The 19,095-nt window shown below is 45.2% G+C and overlaps 1 protein-coding gene across 1 annotated transcript in view; it reads left to right on the forward strand.

Moving 5' to 3' along the window:
- GTPBP4 (GTP binding protein 4) overlaps positions 1–19,095 on the forward strand; it is a 377,564-nt gene that overhangs the window by 229,513 nt on the left and 128,956 nt on the right. The window contains exons 11-12 of the mRNA XM_069648006.1: positions 7,879–7,956; positions 8,041–8,092. Of these exons, the coding sequence (XP_069504107.1) occupies positions 7,879–7,956; positions 8,041–8,092 (130 nt within the window). The remainder of the gene's footprint in view (positions 1–7,878; positions 7,957–8,040; positions 8,093–19,095) is intronic.

The raw sequence follows: 19,095 nt of genomic DNA on the forward strand, positions 1-19,095 counted from the left end.
ACTTGGCCTATTGAAGTGAATGACTCGTCTAAGAATATCTAAAAGTACTTGCTTAGGAATATTTGTTGTCTCTTGTTGTTCTAATAACCTTTGCCTTTTACCAACTTTAAAGAGTATTCTGTTTGCCAACAGTAAGATATTAATGTCCCCAGCACCCTAGTTATTGAAGTCACCTGTGGGTGTAGGTTGTGTCTGTGGGCCATCCCAAAAGGGTCTTGTCTGATACAGTAAGTCAGAGTGTACAGTATTGAAGTGTATGTGTTATTATTTTATTGCTCCCTTCCGAAGTAGTCTTTATAACTGACTGATAAGGTTTCTTGCATAAACAAGATGGAATTCAATTACTCTTGGAGAGTGACATTTTTGCCCTCCAAGAAACTTGGATCACTGGGGAAATTTTATTGGATGGATATAATATATGGCATAAAGCAGCAGATAAAGGTGAGAAGGGTCGTCCTTATGGAGGGCTTTGTATTGGGATAAAAAATTATTATAATTATAAACCATATGAGAAACATGGGAACCTTCGGAATGTCATGTGCGCATCTATTAACAGAGGAAGCTCTACAAGGAAACTTCTTCTTATAAATATCTATTCTCAACCAGGTGGGGATAACATTCGGGAGATTGAGGAGTATCTCAACTTAACTCTTGATAGTTGGATTTTGGAATCACCTGATTCTGATATCTGTATAGTGGGAGATTTTAATGCCCATTGTAATATAGCTATAAAGGATATGAATAGGTGTAAAGAACTGTGGGAGGAAACAGCTATAATTGCATCAATAGCATTACAGGATTGTCTCGGGGTTGGGGGGCAAAACCAGCAGACCCTATTAGGCTGTCGATGGATGAACTTGATGTCTGACTGGGGGCTTACGTACTTGGAAACAAATATAGGTACAGGGGATGGGAATACCTGGACAAATGGAAAGGTTTCCTATAGGCTAGACTACATGTTCGTTAATAAAAATCAAAGACTTTCAAACATCTCTTTCGAGCATGTAGACCTCTTGCTGAGTGATCACGTACCTCTTAGGGGTAAATTTAACTACGACCCAGGAACCCAAAGATGGGGAGTGGGCAAGGAGATGAATATACAATTTTCAGCAAGTGGAAATAGGATTACTTGGTCTGATAAAAACCTATGGCTTGTTTGACCATTTAATTATTGATGGTCATGATATTGCCTGTAATGGCCTTAATTCTATTACCAATCTGTTGGGTATGATACGTCGTACAAATAGTAACGTCATTTTGAAAAGTACAAAGGGGAAAAACTACACACATAAGTTTGATCAAGCAATTTATGATAGAAAAAAAGAGATGAAGCGCGACATTCGAAAACTTAAGCAGATATGTGACTTAGATGATAACGAGAGAAGTAAAAGAATTAGTAACATAAAGACGCATTATAAAAATTGGATAAAGGATTATAAATACAATACCAACAATGCAAATTGGAGATGCATATATAAGTTATGTAGAACTCATGACTCAAAAAAATTTTGGTATCTCTATCGTCAATTTTTAATGGAGGAAGATAACAGGGAAAATAATGATGTTGGTCAGGAGGTTTGGAAACAATATATTACTGATCTCTTCTTCAAGACCAGTCACATATCTGCAAATACTAGCTTAAATCCATGCGGTACGGCCAATTTTCCTTTTGCTATTGCAGACATTCTTAAAGTGATTTAAAAAATGAATTCCTCTTGTGCCCCAGGGCCGGCCAACATTGCTATAAAACAAAACCCTAAGAAATGGGCAGGTATTTTTCTCCAACTATTTACGAGCATATGGGAAACGGGTATTATACCGGAAAGCTGGAAGAAAGCTATTGTTGTCCCTATTTTTAAAAAAGGGGACAGAAAACTGCCGGATAATTATAGACTCCTTGCAATGGCCGATAGTAGTTGTAAGATCTTTTGCTCCTTGTTAATGAACAGCTTGAATAATTGGATAGAGGATAATAGTCTTCTCTCTATTCAACAAACTGGCTTCCGAAAGGGATATAGTACCCTGGATAATCTGACCATGCTGAACTACATCATAGCTAATTCAAAGGACAAGGGGGGAAAATTATATGTATGTTTTGTAGATTACTCGAAAGCCTTTGTCTTTTGTGGGAAAAATTGAGAGGTAAAAAGATTTGTCCAAAAATCCTTCATTTTTTGGAGGAAATGTATAGGGATACCACGGTGACTATCTGCTTGGGTAAAGGAAGGATGTTGTCATCTGAGATTAGAACTAATACTGGACTCAAGCAGGGTTGTGTTACCTCCCCCATACTATATAATTTATATGTGTTAGATATGTGGGAGAGTTTTAAGTTCCTAAACAATTTCCCACCTATTGTAGCTGGGAAACCAATATGCGGACTTATGTATGCAGACGATACAATCCTCATGGATAAAACGCCATTAGGACTGCAAAGAATGCTGAATGGTCTGTCTGTTTTATTCGGAGGCAAACAACCTCAATATTAATATAAATAAAACTAAAATGATGGCATTCGGAGTTACTAAACAGGAAAAGAAAAGGCTTATCTCCAGATGGCATATTAATAATATTGAATTGGAGGTTGTTGATGCCTATCCCTATTTGGGGATGCCCATCCTGAGTAAACCATGTATTAACGTTTTTCAAGAGGTAGTTAATTTGAAAATTTTAAAGAAATGGAATGTGATAAGGAAATACATGGCTAGTAAGGGTGGTCACTCCATTGAAGGTTTTTTAGAAATATATAAGAGCTGTATTATTCCTGGAATCATGTATGCTATAGAAACTGTGGAAAGTAAATATCTGAGTAAATTAGACCAACTCGAAGGGAAGCTTTGGAGGCCAGTTCTTGGGCTATCCAAAGCTGTGCCCTATACAAGCAATAAGATGCGAGTTGGGGATTACTTCTCTTTCCACGTGGTGGAAAATAGGATGTTGTAAACTTTTTTTTTTTTAAAATAATACTGGGGAAAGAGGGGAATGAAACCCTTCTTGGCCTCATAGGAAAAAATAAGAGCGAAGGTAGGTTTAAGAACTCCTATATGGTTAGCTTACAAAATACAGCACTAGCCTTTCTTGAAATCCTAGGTTTTAATGAACTCACGGGGAAGGATAATATTGTACGTATTTTGAAAAACCTTAAAGAAAAAGCATGTATTTGGGAAAATCAGTCCTATTTATATATTATCCCCCGATATACAGTGTATGCTCTTCAAGGCTTTAAACCAGCCACCCCGAAACAATATTTGTTAAACACGGGTAATAGGACTTTGAGGAGATTTATTTTACAGTTACGTATGAATACTCTCCCATGTAATGAAATAACTGGGGCTTGGGTTAATATACCCCGTGCTGAAAGACTGTGTAGGCACTGTAAATTAGAGGTGGAGACAGCAAGACACATTCTAACTATGTGTACTAAATTAAAGGAATGGTATTTTAAAGGCTATTCAAATCTAGTTGGCGACCTTCAAAGGATAGAATCTAATCAATTTTGGTCAGTAATTTATGATGGTGAAATTAAGGTTTTTATTGGGGCAGCTTTTTATATTTGGAAGCGAGCAATTTGCTAAATTTTATGTACTATTTTTTCCTATGTATGGATAATATGAAATCAATGTATGTTTCTTGTTTTTTGCTACTGATGTAATTGTTAGTGTATAAGGTTTTAATTAACCAATATGCACTTTAAATTTAATAAAAAATATTAATTTGAGTGTAAGAGTTTACTTGAATACCTGTAACTGTGAATCTTTGTGTAATTCCACTACAGCTCACATTTCCCCTCTTGAGATAAGCATGGCTGCTCAACACGCTACCAAAACTGTGTAGTACAAGCTTATACCAAAGGTTGGGTTGCCTATACCTGTAGTCATAGTTGTTTGTAGTGTTCCCAGAGGGTACTGCATACAAACTTTTCCTAACAGGTCACTGGAACCGAAACCAAAGAGGATGATGAAGGAAAAGCGGCTGAAACAATTTCTAGCTACTGGAGAGCCTGTCTAACCGTAGCCTGCTGTAGGCCTTCCTTCTAATCGATCTGGGGACTCCGAAAACGAGGACCCTGACCCAGAGCCTGTTGAGACCCACTAGACTCAAGAAGACCTGCATTTTGAGCCATCCAACGCTTTTCTGTAACGTGCAAGGCTGCTCGAGCCATTGTGCGTTGCACGGTCTTCCGAATCTCGCTGAAACTTCGTGGGCATCCTGGTGTATCTCCAGAGACAAGAATCGAGTCCGAATAGTCCCATCAACAGAGTGCTGAAACTTTTGTAACAACAAGAATTTAACAACTATTTTCTGTTTTCTTCTGTGCTCCTTGAAGAAGCGCCAAATCCGCAGAACCGTATTCAGCCGCTGGGAAAACCTTGCCTAGAGCCTTCTCTGCTACAAAATTCCTTCTGAGGTCTTGTTTTCAGTCACCACGACAAGGAATCCACTGACCGGGTATTTGGCTGCAGATCTTGAAGTAGTCCTGCTGCAAAATATTCTTAAATGATGAGATACTGTATTGACTTCGGTATGTACTTACCTTGAGTCCGTTAGGATTTCTGCGTAGCTTCGGGGTGTTTTTTGTGATGGGGAGGCCTCTCATCCAGTGCACCCAGTCCCACTGCTAGAATCATGCTAGGGTGTCTTCTACAAAGCCCTTGGACCCTCGTCTAGCCCTAGAAGTAACGTACTCACCTGTTTGCCAGTCTTCCTAAGGAACTCTGACTTTTGCTACTTAACCTATCCCGTTGGACACTAGATCCTAGTGACCCCCCTTCTTCCACTGATAACACTCATGCTCCGAGAATAAGGGAAAGACTGTTAAGGGATTGGGCCTTTTGCCTGGAAAAGAAAATGTGTTTAAAAGTGACTTACTTGTAAAAGAGTTGGTTGGTGTTAGGCAGAATTGCATGCAGCACCCTCTGGGACCACCACATACTAGTTGGACTACAGGTGTAAGCAAAACCAACCTTTGGTATAAGTCTGTACTACACAGTTTGTGGAAGCGAGCTGAGCAGCCAGGCTCATCTCAAGAGGGAATTTGAGCAGTAAAAGAGGTTACACAGAGGTCTTACAATCACAGTGATTCAAGTAGACACTCTCGGTTTCTTGGTAAAACACTTATTAATTTATTACAGTCATTTAGAAAACATTCACTAGAAGGAGGCAACTTAATATCATACACAAATACACTTCATTACCAAACCAATCAGTTTCTAAGTAAATTAGGCTCCCCTGAATCAGGAGCAAAATGGCATTTCCATCACTTTAAATAGGAGGACAAAGGCACAAGTTAATAGAATAGATCACAAATGCTTTCTTAGGCAGTGCAAATAGTTTCAGTTCACTAGAGGACTCGGTTCAGTTCAGTAGGCCTAGGCCAAAGTCACTGGACTAGATCCATGCTCCTCAGACATGGGGACAAGGGGGAGGAAGTCGAGGGACTACTGCACTGCACGGGGACGGGTCAAACAAGCTGGCAAAAGGGAAGATCTTCGGTTAGCGTAGCTATAGTCAAGCACACAAGTTGGTGTCCTTCGCACTGGTTAATCCTAACCATCTCCGAGAATGATATCCAGGTGGCTTACGGGTTGATTGGTCTCACCAACTCAAAGGAAGAAGTCGTCCTTGAAGGGGCTTCTCTGTCGAGATGAACCAATTCGATCCTGCAGCAGGGCTTCACCGGGCAAACCAATGGCCCAGGAGTTGCAGCAGCCGTCCTCTACCAGCTCGTCTTCGGCTCTTTCGTTCCAGTGGTCGACTCTGCTTTCTAGTCCAAGAGACTCGCCTTTTAAACAGTTTTCTCCCTTTTTAGTCCAGCCTAGCTGCCCCTCACCCAGCAGGGTTGCTGTCCTTGCCGGACAGTCTGCCAGCCAATCACACCAGAGTGCATTTGGGTCTCCTAAGAGACTAAGCACGGAGTTTCAGGCACCTCTCACTGCCTGCCCACCCTAGACACTCAGACGCCATAGGCGGTCTTCAGTTTTGAAACCTGCCAAAAGCACACAAAGGAAGTTTGGCAGAGACCAACACTAGCAGGACCTTTCCAAAAACAAACGGTGAAAAACAAAGACCGGGACCTGTTTAAACATACAGGCTTAAGGCGCCATCTTGAAAAACATGGCTCCCGTGATTTTTAGCTACCGGTGTTCGCGCTCAGGAAAAATCATGGTAGTTAGTAGTAAAACCACTGCCACCAGCCTTTTCAATAGGAAAGGGTAGCATTTGACTGCTACATGAGTATTTAGACACAGGGGATACTATGTAACTCCTCCAGCACTCTATTGTAAGATAGGTTGCGCTGGGTCTAGGAATTTAAAAAGACTAGTAAAGTCAATTTCACTTTACTCACTCTGGGAAACAGTAGTTTATCCCAGAAAAGATATTTAAACCTTGGGAAAGCCAGAAAAGGTTTCCCTGTTCCACTGCACTGAGGGTGCTGTGTGGCACACATGAAAAGATGATGCCTATGGCGTTGTCTAAAACTCCATAACCAAAGGCAACACAAGAGTAAAACACATTTCAAAACGCATGAGAGAGTGGGGAAAAAAAGGCTCACGCTTTCTCCAGGTAAAAAAATCAAGTCCGCAAAATCCAGCAAAGTTGCTCTAAGGGAATTAGCACATTTTTGAGATTTCTCCCCAACAGCAGACTTCACTAGTGAATCCCGCCAAAGACAAAACGAATAAAGGGACAGAACCTGGTTTGGTGCACAGAGTAAATCTCAAGAAGGACCTTTCCAACAAGAAATGGCGAAAAAAGAAGACTGGGGTGCCTTTCTGTGGCTGCGAACGCAGCCCGCGGTAAACGCACACAATGGTAGTAAAAAGTAAACCACTGCCACCAGCCATTCATTGTAGAAAGGGTAACATAAAAATTCTACATGAGAAACTAGACAAAGGTGATACTAAGTAACTCCTCCAGCACCCTAGGGTAAGATAGTGTGCTGGGTCTAGAAAGTTACAAAATCTAAGAAAAGTCAATTTCACTTTACTGTTCTTGGAAACAGTAGTTAATCCAAGATAAGGTATTTAAACATTTGGGAAATCTAAAAGACTTCCCTGTGCCACTGCACTGAAGGTGCTGTGTGCCACAATGTAAAGATGATGCTTATGGAGTTTGTCAGACTCCAAAGTCAAAAGAAACGCAGAGAATAAATCACATTAAAAATACAGGAGATAAAGAGCTGGGGGTCTCTAAGGTAGAAGGGAATTGGCACATTTTTGAGAATTCTCCCTAACAGGGCGCTAGGCCCCATGCATCTTGGGGTTTGGACCTCTAAAGTTAGGGTATTGTATTTGTGACTGGTTACCATCATTTTACTGCATCTGCATTACTTAACAGCATTGCCTAGTAGTTTGATAATGTATATCAAGTTAACTTAAAGGTATATATTTGTATTATAGTGTTGTGTGATGGTATTGCCTGCTAATTTGTTTTTTCAGTGTGTTCTTAAGGCCCAAATAACTGTATTTGTATAACTGTCTAAACTGAATTATTGTGTGCCGTTTTGTGTGGTCTCATTGATGGCCCCTAACTGCCCTCACTCTCCTGAGACTTAGCCTTGACTGCTCTCCATTGCTACCTTTATTGGGATTTGGTTTAAATCTCAGAGCTCCCTGTTCTAGAAATCCATTTTAACAGCATGCTCAATGAAGGATGGTACAAAAACTGCCTTAGGTATTCCAGACCCCTTACCAGAGGACTTCAGAAAAACCTAACAAGCATCTTAGGGGAAGAAACGCAGGGCTTGAGTGTTTGCTAAACAGAAAATTCTCATTTGTCAGGATTTTAGCAGTTTGTTTCTGCAGCGAAAGAGGTGATCTATCCTCACCATATTCAGTTCATAACTGTTGTAGGACATTTTTCTTTGCATTTCTATAGGAAAGACCACCATTTATCCCTGATGGAGCATTAGTACGTAAAAAGCGAATGGAAATTGATGCACCCAAAAGAAAACTGGTAAGTAGTCTTCTCTGCAGCACTTGAAATTTGTGTGATCCTATAATAACACATAAACATATATGCTTGTGTCTGTCTTTACAGGAGAGACATCTTGAAATGGAAATGGGAGATGATTATGTTTTAGATCTTCAAAGTAAGTGAACCTACTAAAAGGAAATGAGTATGCCTGAAGTCACAGAGAAGCCCATGTTAAATAGAACTAGAGTTTCAAGTGCTATAAACATTGTTTGAAATATGAAAAAGTAACTTGTTAGGTACAATTTTAAGGTTACTGCTTGTTAGGTAAGAATTGATACAGTCACACTGTGTGAGACTACACAACACTTATCTTCTTGGTATTGGGTAACCCACCTTTTGGTATAGGTCTGTACTACACAAGTTGGTAGTGTGACTGAGCAGCCAGACTTATCTCAAGAGGAGTACATGTGAGCTGTAGCATTGTGGATTTCAAATACACGTATCCAAATAACACTTGCACTCCAGGTTTTCTAGTAAAATAATTCTTTCTTTAAGGGTCAGTTTTAAATGAGCATTCTTTAAAAAGGGCAATGTCCAACAATAAATATACACTTCTTGATACTTTTTCAGAATCAAGTCAAGCAAGTAGATGGTCTTTAGAGATGCTTCATACGCACTTCCTACACTCTGAGGTGACTTCACTTCTCCAGCATTGGATCTTTCATGGATTCACATGCTTAGAATATTCCCCGTCGTCAGGCTGGGAATCCCCGGTACATTATATAGACTCTTTCCCGTAGGAAAACTTTTTCGACGCTATGCGTCCTATCCACCTCGTTTTGTATCATGCGTGCCCGCACCGTCAGGACGTCATGATATAAATACAGGCCCCGCCCCCGCGCTCCCTCAGATTTCAACCGTCTTTCAAAGTAGTGGGATCCTCGTGATTACTACTAGTGGAAACTAGGTTGTTTTTTCTATTTCGCTTCGGCGACGTTCAAATTCTGGAGAATTATGTCTGGTAAAGCGTTATTTCGCCCTTGTGCGACATGTGGCCTCAAGAAAGTTTATGAAGGAGATGGCCACATGGATTGTATCTACTGTCTCCACCCGCACCACACGGCGGATACATGTGAGATATGCCAGGGTTTCTCCCAAAAAACCCTTAAGGACCGCAAAAGAAGGCTGGTCGACTGGCTTAATGACGGAGCGGGTGCCTACCCGGCTTCGGAAGTTGGCTCCACGGCCTCCAGGAGCAAGTCGGAACCTCCATCGAAAAAGGTACGGCCAGCGGAAATCCGCGCCGAGGACAAGCATAAGGGGAAGCATGCTGGGTCTTCCTCATCACATAAAAAGCCCTCCTCCTCCTCATCATCTAAGACGGAGAGGCAAACGCTGTCAAAATCCTCCTCAGGGGACCGTCCCAGGTCTTCCATGAGTCGAGATGCTTCAGCCGGGAAGTCGGCATCGAAATCGGCGACGAAGTCTAAGGGCTCGACGACGACTACTTACTCGTCGACCTCGGTATCATTGACGATGCCTATTACCGTTCAGGCAGCAGCGGTTGGGATTCCTTCGTCGACGGAGACTCAGTCTATGGCTTGGCTGCCAGAGGTCTATGACCCGATCCCCCCTGAAGTCTTAATGCAGCCAGACACGGCCTGCTCGGCGGAAGGAGAAGGTGGCACGGTTCTGCAGCCATCGGATTTAGGCTTACGGCCTTCCACGTCGGCGACGACGACGAGTGCGAGTGGGGGTATGGTACCTATATCATCAACGTTACTGACCCCCCAGACAGTTCTGTCTCTGGATGTGCTCAATACTCTTCAGAAGCTCCTGCAGCGGCTGGATACGCAGATCCCTCAACCTGGGACTTCATCGTCACTTTTTTCTGTACCTTCCGTCGACGAGCAAACTTGTACGGCTCGCTCGACGACCAAAAGCCCATCGGCTCCCCAGGCGGTAAAAGATCGTCCTCGAGCGCAGGAGGAGGGTGAGTTGTCGGAGTCCGATTCTATACTGGGTGACTCAGGGTCAGACATCTCCCTGTCACCGTCGAGGGACCCAACATGGAATTCGGATGTAGAGGTAGAGTCTACGAGGAGCCAGACACAGCCATCTCCTCCGGATGATGTGGGAGCCTTCCATGCAATGATGGGAAAAGCTTGTTCCGAGTTTGGCTTGATTCCTGAGGAGCAGAAGAAAGACTGTTTCCTTTTTGACCATATGGGTCAAAGGAGGAAATCGGTATTTGCCATCCCAATTCTGGACCACGTGTGGCAAGAAGGTCTCAAGACGATGCGCCATCCGTTCTCGGAGCCAGCTATAAAGGGACGGATTGAAAAAAAGTTTAAAGCTCCGGAGTCCACTCCAAAATGTCTAACATCACAGCCTCTGTCTGACTCGGTGGTGTCGGCGGCAGCGGCTAGGAAGGCCAGGGTACAGCAAAAATGTTCAACGCCACCAGAAAGCGAGGCTAGGAGGCAAGACGCCTTTGGAAAAAAGGTGCTCTCGGTCGGTGCGACGACGGTAAGAGCAGCCAATGCCTTAGCGATCGTGTCACGATATGATAGAGAAATGTGGCACAAACTAGCCCCTATCCTAGAACATCTGCCAGACGAACACCGGAAAGCAGCTATGTTACTGGTGCGGGATGTCGAAGAGGCCTCGAACCACGCAATTAATATTGCAGTTGACCTAGCAGAGTCTGGCTTCAAACAAATCAACCATGGAGTAGTACTTCGTCGACAAGCGTGGCTCAAATGTACTACTTTCCGTCCTGAAGTCCAGTACAAAGTCCTTGACATGCCATGTGAAGGGGAACACCTGTTTGGCGAAAAGGTTGATGAAGCGTTGAAAGGGATGAAAGAAGACACGGATACTGCTAGGTCCCTCGGCGCCCTCCAAACGGGTAGAAACTTTCGCTCTTTTCGCCCCTTTAGGGGTGCTTCTGGAAACTCCCGCTTTGGAGCCTCGAGGGACCGTGGATTTAACAGGCCCTCGTACTCTTCACAAGGGTTCAGACGAGCGTCCCAGTCGGCACGTAGAAGCAGAGACTATCAAGCCTCCAGGCGGCGAGGCTCGGGTCCATCGTCGACGAAGAACAAGCAAACCAGCAACCAATGACGGCCTTCGGAACGTCCTGGGGGGACGAGTCTCTCATCACTTCGACCAATGGAAATGCATCACCACAGATCGATGGGTTCTAGACACGATTCGCATGGGTCATGCGCTACAATTCAAAGACAAGCCTCCACGTCTTCCGCCTGTATTCTCGACCCAGCCCCACCTCCGAATCCTACGACAGGAGGCGGCGCTTATGTTGCGAAAAGGAGCGGTAGAGAGAGTTCCTGTGGCACAGGAAGGACACGGAGTTTATTCCCGGTTCTTCGTTGTCAAGAAGCCAAACGGAAAATGGAGACCCATTCTCGACCTGAGGGTACTCAACAAATGGCTAAAGAGCCTAAAATTCAAAATGCTAAAGCTCCAGGAGGTTATCAGGTCAGTGCAACCCATGGATTATCTATCGTCACTAGACCTTCAAGACGCCTATTTTCACATCCCAATACGCCCACGACACAGGAGATATTTAAGGTTCGTCGTCGGGAGCAAGCATTTTCAGTTCAAGGTCCTCCCGTTCGGGCTCAAGTCCTCCCCCAGGACGTTCACCAAGTGCTTGGCCCCTATAGCGGCCCATTTAAGGAAGGATGGTCCCCATGTCTATCCGTATCTAGACGACTGGCTGGTCAGAGGTTCGTCCAGGGAACAAACACGAGACAGTCTAAGGGCCACAATGTCCCTCTTACAGGAACTGGGCTTCGCAATAAACTTCAACAAGTCCTCCGTAGAGCCTTCGAGGACCTTGGTCTTTCTAGGAGCGGAGTTTCATACACACACAAGCCTGGTGAGACCATCCAGCGAAAGAATTCAGAAACTTCAAAGCAAGGCGTCGGAATGGAGATGCGGTACCAAGGTGTCAGTGCGCAAATACATGTCCCTGCTAGGGACCATGTCGTCCTGCATTCCGTTGATAAGCAACTGCCGTCTGTTTATGAGGCCTTGCCAGGAATTTCTAGCGGACCGTTGGGCGCAGAGCCGAGGTCGCTGGTCCGACAGACTGGTCGTCGACGAACAACTAGTACAAGCGCTCTGCTGGTGGAGAGTGTCTTCTCATCTAACGAAAGGAATGCCTCTACGGGAACCGGAGTTCCAAAAGACGGTGGTGACAGATGCATCGCTGAGCGGATGGGGAGCTCATCTGGATACGTTACAAGTACAAGGCCAGTGGTCGTTGCAGGAGTCCTCCCTGCATATCAACCTGCTAGAACTAAGAGCAGTGCGATGGGCTCTGAAATCTTTTCTTCCTCAACTGAGGGACTCGGTGGTGCGTGTCATGACGGACAACACCACTACGATGTTCTACTTGAGGAAACAAGGAGGGACACGTTCCAGGTCCCTATCGACGGAGGCACAGAAAATCTGGCATTGGGCCCTGCAACACAACATACAAATCTTGGCGTTCCACCTGCCAGGCGTGAGAAATGTGGAAGCCGATGCCCTCAGCAGAGAAATGAACGAAGTTCACGAATGGGTGCTGAACGACCAACAACTACAACAAGTATTCAAGAAATGGGGACACCCTTCCATAGACTTGTTCGCGACGAAGAACAACAGGAAATGCCATCAGTACGCAAGCAGATGGCCTCAGCAGGGCTCACTGGGGGATGCATTCTCCTTCCCATGGACGAACAAATTCCTGTAAGCATTCCCTCCATTTCCCCTTGTCCGGAGGACGTTGCAATGGATCCTCAGGTACCCATGTCCGGTAATTCTGGTGGCCCTGTACTGGGCCAGACAGGTGTGGTTTTCAGACCTGCTACACTTAGCGGTGGCGGAACCGATGAGATTCCAGAAGACCCCCGACCATCTGTCTCGACAGGAGGGTGTCGTTTGGCATCACGACCCGGACAGCCTCAAGTTGACGGCCTGGCTCCTGACTTCGCCGAATTCGGTCGGCTAACGATTCCGGAGGACTGTCGGCGTATCCTGCAAGCGGCAAGAGCACCTTCCACAAACGCCTCATACGCGTACAAATGGAGAAGTTTCTGTCAGTGGTGTGAGGATCAACCAGGTTTGGCCCCGCAATCGATTAAGCCGGAACAGCTCCTTCCATACTTGCTGTTCTTAGCTCAAAAGGGCCTATTGGTATCGTCAATAAAAGTACACCTGGCCGCCATTTCCAGGTTTACTCGTCAAAGGCATTCGGCACCATTGTTCAGCGACCGCCTGATTAAGCACTTCCTTAAAGGCCTCTTTCGGAGTTTCCCTCCAGAGAAGAAATTTCCGCCGGAGTGGAGCCTCAATCTGGTCTTAACGTCTCTTATGAAGCCTCCTTTTGAGCCAATGTCATCATCGCCTCTAAAGTTTTTGTCGTGGAAATTGGCCTTCCTGGTGGCCATCACTTCAGCCCGACGTATTTCAGAAGTTCAGGCTCTAATGGTAGACCCACCATACTTACGATTTTTCAAGAACAAGGTAGTCCTAGCCACTAACCCACAGTTCATACCGAAAGCCCCTTCGGTGTTTCATAAACACTCCTCTATTGTGTTGCCTACGTTTTTTCCGGAGCCATGCTCGGGAGCGGAGCGCACGTTACACACATTGGATGTAAAAAGGGCTCTCAAGTTTTATCTTCATCGTACGCAACCGTTCAGAGAAACGAGACAGCTGTTCGTGGCCTATGGTTTGGGTGCTAGAGGAAAAGCCATTTCAAAGCAAGGACTGTCAAGATGGGTGTCATCTACCATTTCGTACTGCCATTCCAGGGCAGGGAAACCTCTTCTACGACGGCCAAGAGCTCATTCAACTAGAGCAGCGGCATCGTCGACGGCACTGTGGGCCGGAGTCCCTCTGGGGGACATCTGCATGGCGGCTACCTGGGCGGCTACACACACCTTTACCCGCCATTACTGCCTGTCGCAGCAACATGCCGAAGATACCCGGATGGGACAGGCGGTGCTCCGACACCTATTCCAATAAGGTAAGCCCCGACTGAGGGGTTGCATCCTGTGGAATTTATGACTGTATGTGGTTCGTTTTCCTATGTTAACGATTACTAATGTATACATGATCATAGGGAACGGGCTTTGCGAAGAAAGTGTATGGGTTTGCATGCACGCCTCCTCTTTGGGGGTGGTACTGCTATGTAATCTATTCTAAGCATGTGAATCCATGAAAGATCCAATGCTGGAGAAGGGAATAGTTTCTTACCTGTAACTCCATTTCTCCAGCATTGGTATCTTTCATGGATTCACATGCGCCCACCTGCCTCCCCTGAACATGCAAACCGGTTCCCCCACTACTTTGGGGGCCGAAATCTGAGGGAGCGCGGGGGCGGGGCCTGTATTTATATCATGACTTCCTGACGGTGCGGGCACGCATGATACAAAAGGAGGTGGATAGGACGCATAGCGTCGAAAAAGTTTTCCTACGGGAAAGAGTCTATATAATGTACCGGGGATTCCCAGCCTGACGACGGGGAATATTCGAAGCATGTGAATCCATGAAAGATACCAATGCTGGAGAAATGGAGTTACAGGTAAGAAACTATTCCCTTACTAGGACAGTATTGGCATTTATATATCACTGAATTCTGAGGTTGGTAGAAAGGAAGGCTTAAAGGAAGGAAGAAGGTTAAACAGGTTTTCAGAGCATGTGAGCACTTTCAAATCTTCCAGTGAAGTCTAGGTAAGTCTAGATAAAACCTTTGCCAGCAATATTAGTTAAAAACCAATGTATCACCTATGAGGGGCAATTAGAATCGTAGTCGATGGACTAGAAGAGTCTGCAGCAAGCCAGGACAGCCAAGGTCAATTGGAGCAAAGTCTATGGGGCTGAGGCACTTCTTAGATAGCAAAAAGTCTTGCTGAAGTTAGTTTGTTGGAGAAAATCACTGTTGGGCCACACGCTGTTACACTTGTGAAAGTTAGAGCTGCGGTTAACTCTAGAAAAAGCAGCTACTACAAATCTCCACTGAGGAAAGCAAGCTACAGATACAGAGGTAAGTACCCCTCAGTCCGAACAGTACCTTAGGTTAGAAGAAGAGGATCCAGCTGGCTTCTGTCCTGGTTGCAGTGTTATGTAAGATTGCATATAGTAACCTAGTCGGAGACTACACCAGTCTTGTCCTCTTGGGAATGGGTAACCCAGCCTTTGGTATAGGCCTGTACTACACAAGTTGGTAGAGTGGTTGAGCAGCCAGGCTCATTTCAAGAGAGGCCAATGTGAGCTGTAGGGTTGCAACATAGAGATTCACAGTGACATGTATTCAAATAACACTTATACTCAAGGTTTCTTAATAAAATAATTATTTATTCATTTAACAGTTTTAAAATGAGCCTTCTTTAGAAAGGGCAATATGCAACAATAAAATACACTTCAAAAATACACTCCTTCATTTTCAGTAAGTAGATACCCTTTTGGGATGTAACGCACGCACACACACACACACACACACTTACTTACTACACCCTGAGGTGACTTCAATTGATAGGACACTGCAGACATTGATATGTCACTTTAACACTTAATGCAATACTGAGGTTGTGGGAAAAGGAATAGGTTAGGGAAGGAAAAAAAAGGTTAACACATTTCTCCAAACGGGTAAGCAGTTCACAATCCCCCAATGAAATATGCATTGACCCTTACCCAGCCATACAACTAACTTATGTATGACTTTTTGGGGGACAGATGAACACATAGGCAGAGGGTAAGAGGAGTGTTCTGGAAGCCAGGACAGCCAATGTTAATTGAGCAAAGTCTAGGGAAGCTGAGGCACTTCTTGAAGATAGCATAAAAGTCTTGCACAATGTTAAAGAGTTTTATTGTAAAAAGAATCACTGTTGGGCCACAAGCTGGGAGGCTTGTGTAAAGCAAAGCTGCAAGCAACAATGCAAGTCTCCAGTGAGAGCAAGCAAGCTACACACAAGAGGTAAGTACCCTAGTTACACAGTACCTCGAGTCTGAAGAAACGGTTCCAGCTGGCTTCTATTCCTGTTGTAGTCCTGCAGATCCTGTTGTTCCTGTGCCTCAATCGTGGGGACAAGAGGGAGGACATCTGGGGACTCCTGCACTACGGTTTGAAGGTCGGCGGCAGCAATGGACTTACTCCAGATCAGCGGCACGTTACGGTTTCAGCTACTCACAAATAGCACCACTGCGGTTCTTGGACACCTTATGGACTCTCCTTGCTTCTTGGCACCAGCACTCTGTTGAGGTGGCTCAGGCTTGGAAAGTCCTGCTCCGAAGGAGTCTGGAGGATCTTCCTGGAGCTCGGGTCCGGCTTAAAAATGATGCACTCGATTCTGGCATTCCTGTCCCCTGGCACTTGGTACCGGCCGCAGCGAAGAAGTACAGCCAGCAGGGAGAGGGGTTCCAGTCAAGTTCGTCTTGGGGGTCCGTTGGTCCCACCAACCCAAGGGAAGAAGTTGTCCTTTTCAGGCTTCTCTAGTCTATTCAAAATGTGTAGCTTCAGCACAGCTGCAGGGCTTCACGAGGCAAACCAACAGTCCAAGAGGGTGCAGCAAGCTTCTCTTCCAGTTTCTTCTTCTGTTCCTTTGTCCAGTGGTTGACTCTGCCTTCCTTGCAAAAGACCACTCCTCTTTATGCAAGTTTCTCCCATTCTATTGCAGCCTTGCTGTCACTCTCGCAGCAGATTAGATGTCCTCCAAGGACAGCCAGCCAATCACCTTTGGGTGCATTCCTGTAACCAAGGAGACTAAGCACAGGGAGTTTCGGGAACCTACCTCGCTTACTGCCCTGCCAGACACGCTGGAGCCAGAGGCGGCCTACACCCTTTAATCCGTCCAAAGACCAAACAAACAAAGGGACCAAACCCTGTTTGGCGCCCGGAGTAAATCTCAAGAAGGACCTTACAAACAAGAAATGGCAAAAAAAGAAGACCGGGCCATTTTGACAAAATGGGCACCCCTGTGTGCAATACTGCAGCTGAAGATTCAGCCTGCGGTAAAAATTCACAACGGTAGGAAACTTAAACCACTGGCACCAGCCATTAATTGCAGTAAGTGTAACATACATTTTACATGAGAAGGTAGATAAAGGGGATACTAAGTAACCCCCCCCAGCACTGCACAGAAGGTGGTGTGTACTGGGTCTACAAAGAGAAAAAGTTAAGAAGTCAATTTCACTTTAATACTCTTGGGAACAGTAGTTTATCCAAGATAAGGTATTTACACCATGACAGAAATTCAAAGGACTTCTCTGTGACACTGCACTGAAGGTGCTGTGTGTCACAATACAAAAATATGCCTATGGAGTTTGTCAGACTCCAAAACTAAAAGAAACGCAGGGTTCAAATCAAAGAAAAATACATGAGAGATTTGGGAAAAAGGTCTCGGTCTATGCAGGATAAAAAATGTAAAGTCCTAAAGTCAAGCAAAAGAGCTGGGGGTCTCTAAGATAGAAGGGAATTAGCACAGAAATGAGAACTCTCCCTAACATGCAGATCATGTGTTCCCGGGCCTCAGTCATGGAAAAAAGAGGGTGAACATCTGAAGGACTACTGCACAGCAGTTCGGAGGTCAGTGGCAGCCACATGCTCTTTTCAATTCAGCGGCACTTGGCGGTTTCAGCTTCTGACAAATAGCACCACCACAGATCTTGGACACTGGATGGGCTTCCTTCACTCCTTGACTCCAGCACTCTGGTGAGGTGACTCAAGCTTGTGTTGTCCTGGTTCTGGAGGGTCATCAGGATTGTCCTGGAGCTCCGGTCTGGCTTAAAGACGTTGCACTCGACTACGGATTTCTCGACCCCTGGCACTTGGTTCCAGCAGCAGCAAAGAAGTACAGCCAGTTGGGGAAAGGTCTTCCAGCAAAGTTCGTCACTGGGTTAGTTGGTCCCACCAACCCAAGGGAAGAAACAGTCCTTTCCGGAGCTTCTCTTGTCGAGTTTCAGCAGGGCTTCACCGGCCAATTCAATGATCCAGGAGGATGCAGCAAGCTTCTCTTCATGATTCCTTTGTCGGATGTTTCGTCCAGTGGTCGACTCAGTCTTCAGTCCAAGAAACCTCGCCTATTATTATACAAGTTTCTCCCATTCATGCACAGCCTTGCTGTCACTCACACAGCAGGGTGGCAGTCCTGCAAGGACAGTCAGCCAGCCAATCAGGACTGAGTGCATTAAGGTAACCAAGGAGATGAAGGACAGGGAGTTTTGGCCACCTCCCTTGCTTCCTGCCCTGCCAGACCCACTGAAGCCAGAGGCGGGGTTCAGTACTGAAGCCTGCCAAAGGCAAAACGAACAAAGGGCTTAAGCCTGGTTTGGGGTCCAGAGTAAAACCCAAGAAAGACCTTGCAAACAAGAAATGGCGGAAAAAGACGACTGGGGCCATTTTGACACAATGGTCACCCATGGGTGCTATAATGCAGCTGAGGGTTCAGCCTGTGTTAGAAAAGCACAATGGTAGGAAAATTAAACCACTGCTGCCAGCCATTTAAAGTAGTGACAGTAACATAAAAAATGTTACATGAGTAAGTAGAAAAAGGGGCTACTAAGAAAGCCCCCCCAGGCGCACTCCAGACATGATGGGGTGTGATGGGCCTACAAAGAGAAAAGGTGAGTAAAGTCAAGTTCGCTTTACTATTCTTGGGAACTGTAGTTCAGCGAAGAAAAGGTATTTAAACCTTAAGAGAAATCTAAAGGACTACTCTGTGACACTGCACTGAAGGTGCTGTGTCACCATAAAAATGTAGATGCCTATGGAGTTTGTCAGGCTCCAAAAACAAAGGAAACGCATAATCCAAATCAGATCAAAACACATGAGGGTGAGAAAAAAGGCTCACTCTCTCCAGGGTGAAAGTTGAAAAGTCCTGCAGTCCAGTAAAAGGGCTAGGGGTCTCTAAGGTTGATGGGAATTACCACAGAAATGAGAATTTTCCATAACAGGTTCTTACATGAAAAAAGAAGTACAGCCAATCAGGGAAGATGGTCCAGTGGAGTTGGTCTCAGGATTAGTTGGTCCCACTAACCCAAGGGAAGTTGTTGTCCCTTCCGGATCTACTCTTGTCGATTTAGAAAAAGGGGTTTCAGCACAGCAGCAGGGCTTCACTGGGCAATTCTAAGGTCCAGGAGGATGCAGCTCACGGTTTCCTCGTCGTG

This window comes from Ambystoma mexicanum, chromosome 2q (genome assembly GCF_040938575.1).
Source record: "Ambystoma mexicanum isolate Mex_15411 chromosome 2q, UKY_AmexF1_1, whole genome shotgun sequence".
In the NCBI taxonomy this organism is placed as follows: Eukaryota; Metazoa; Chordata; class Amphibia; order Caudata; family Ambystomatidae; genus Ambystoma; species Ambystoma mexicanum.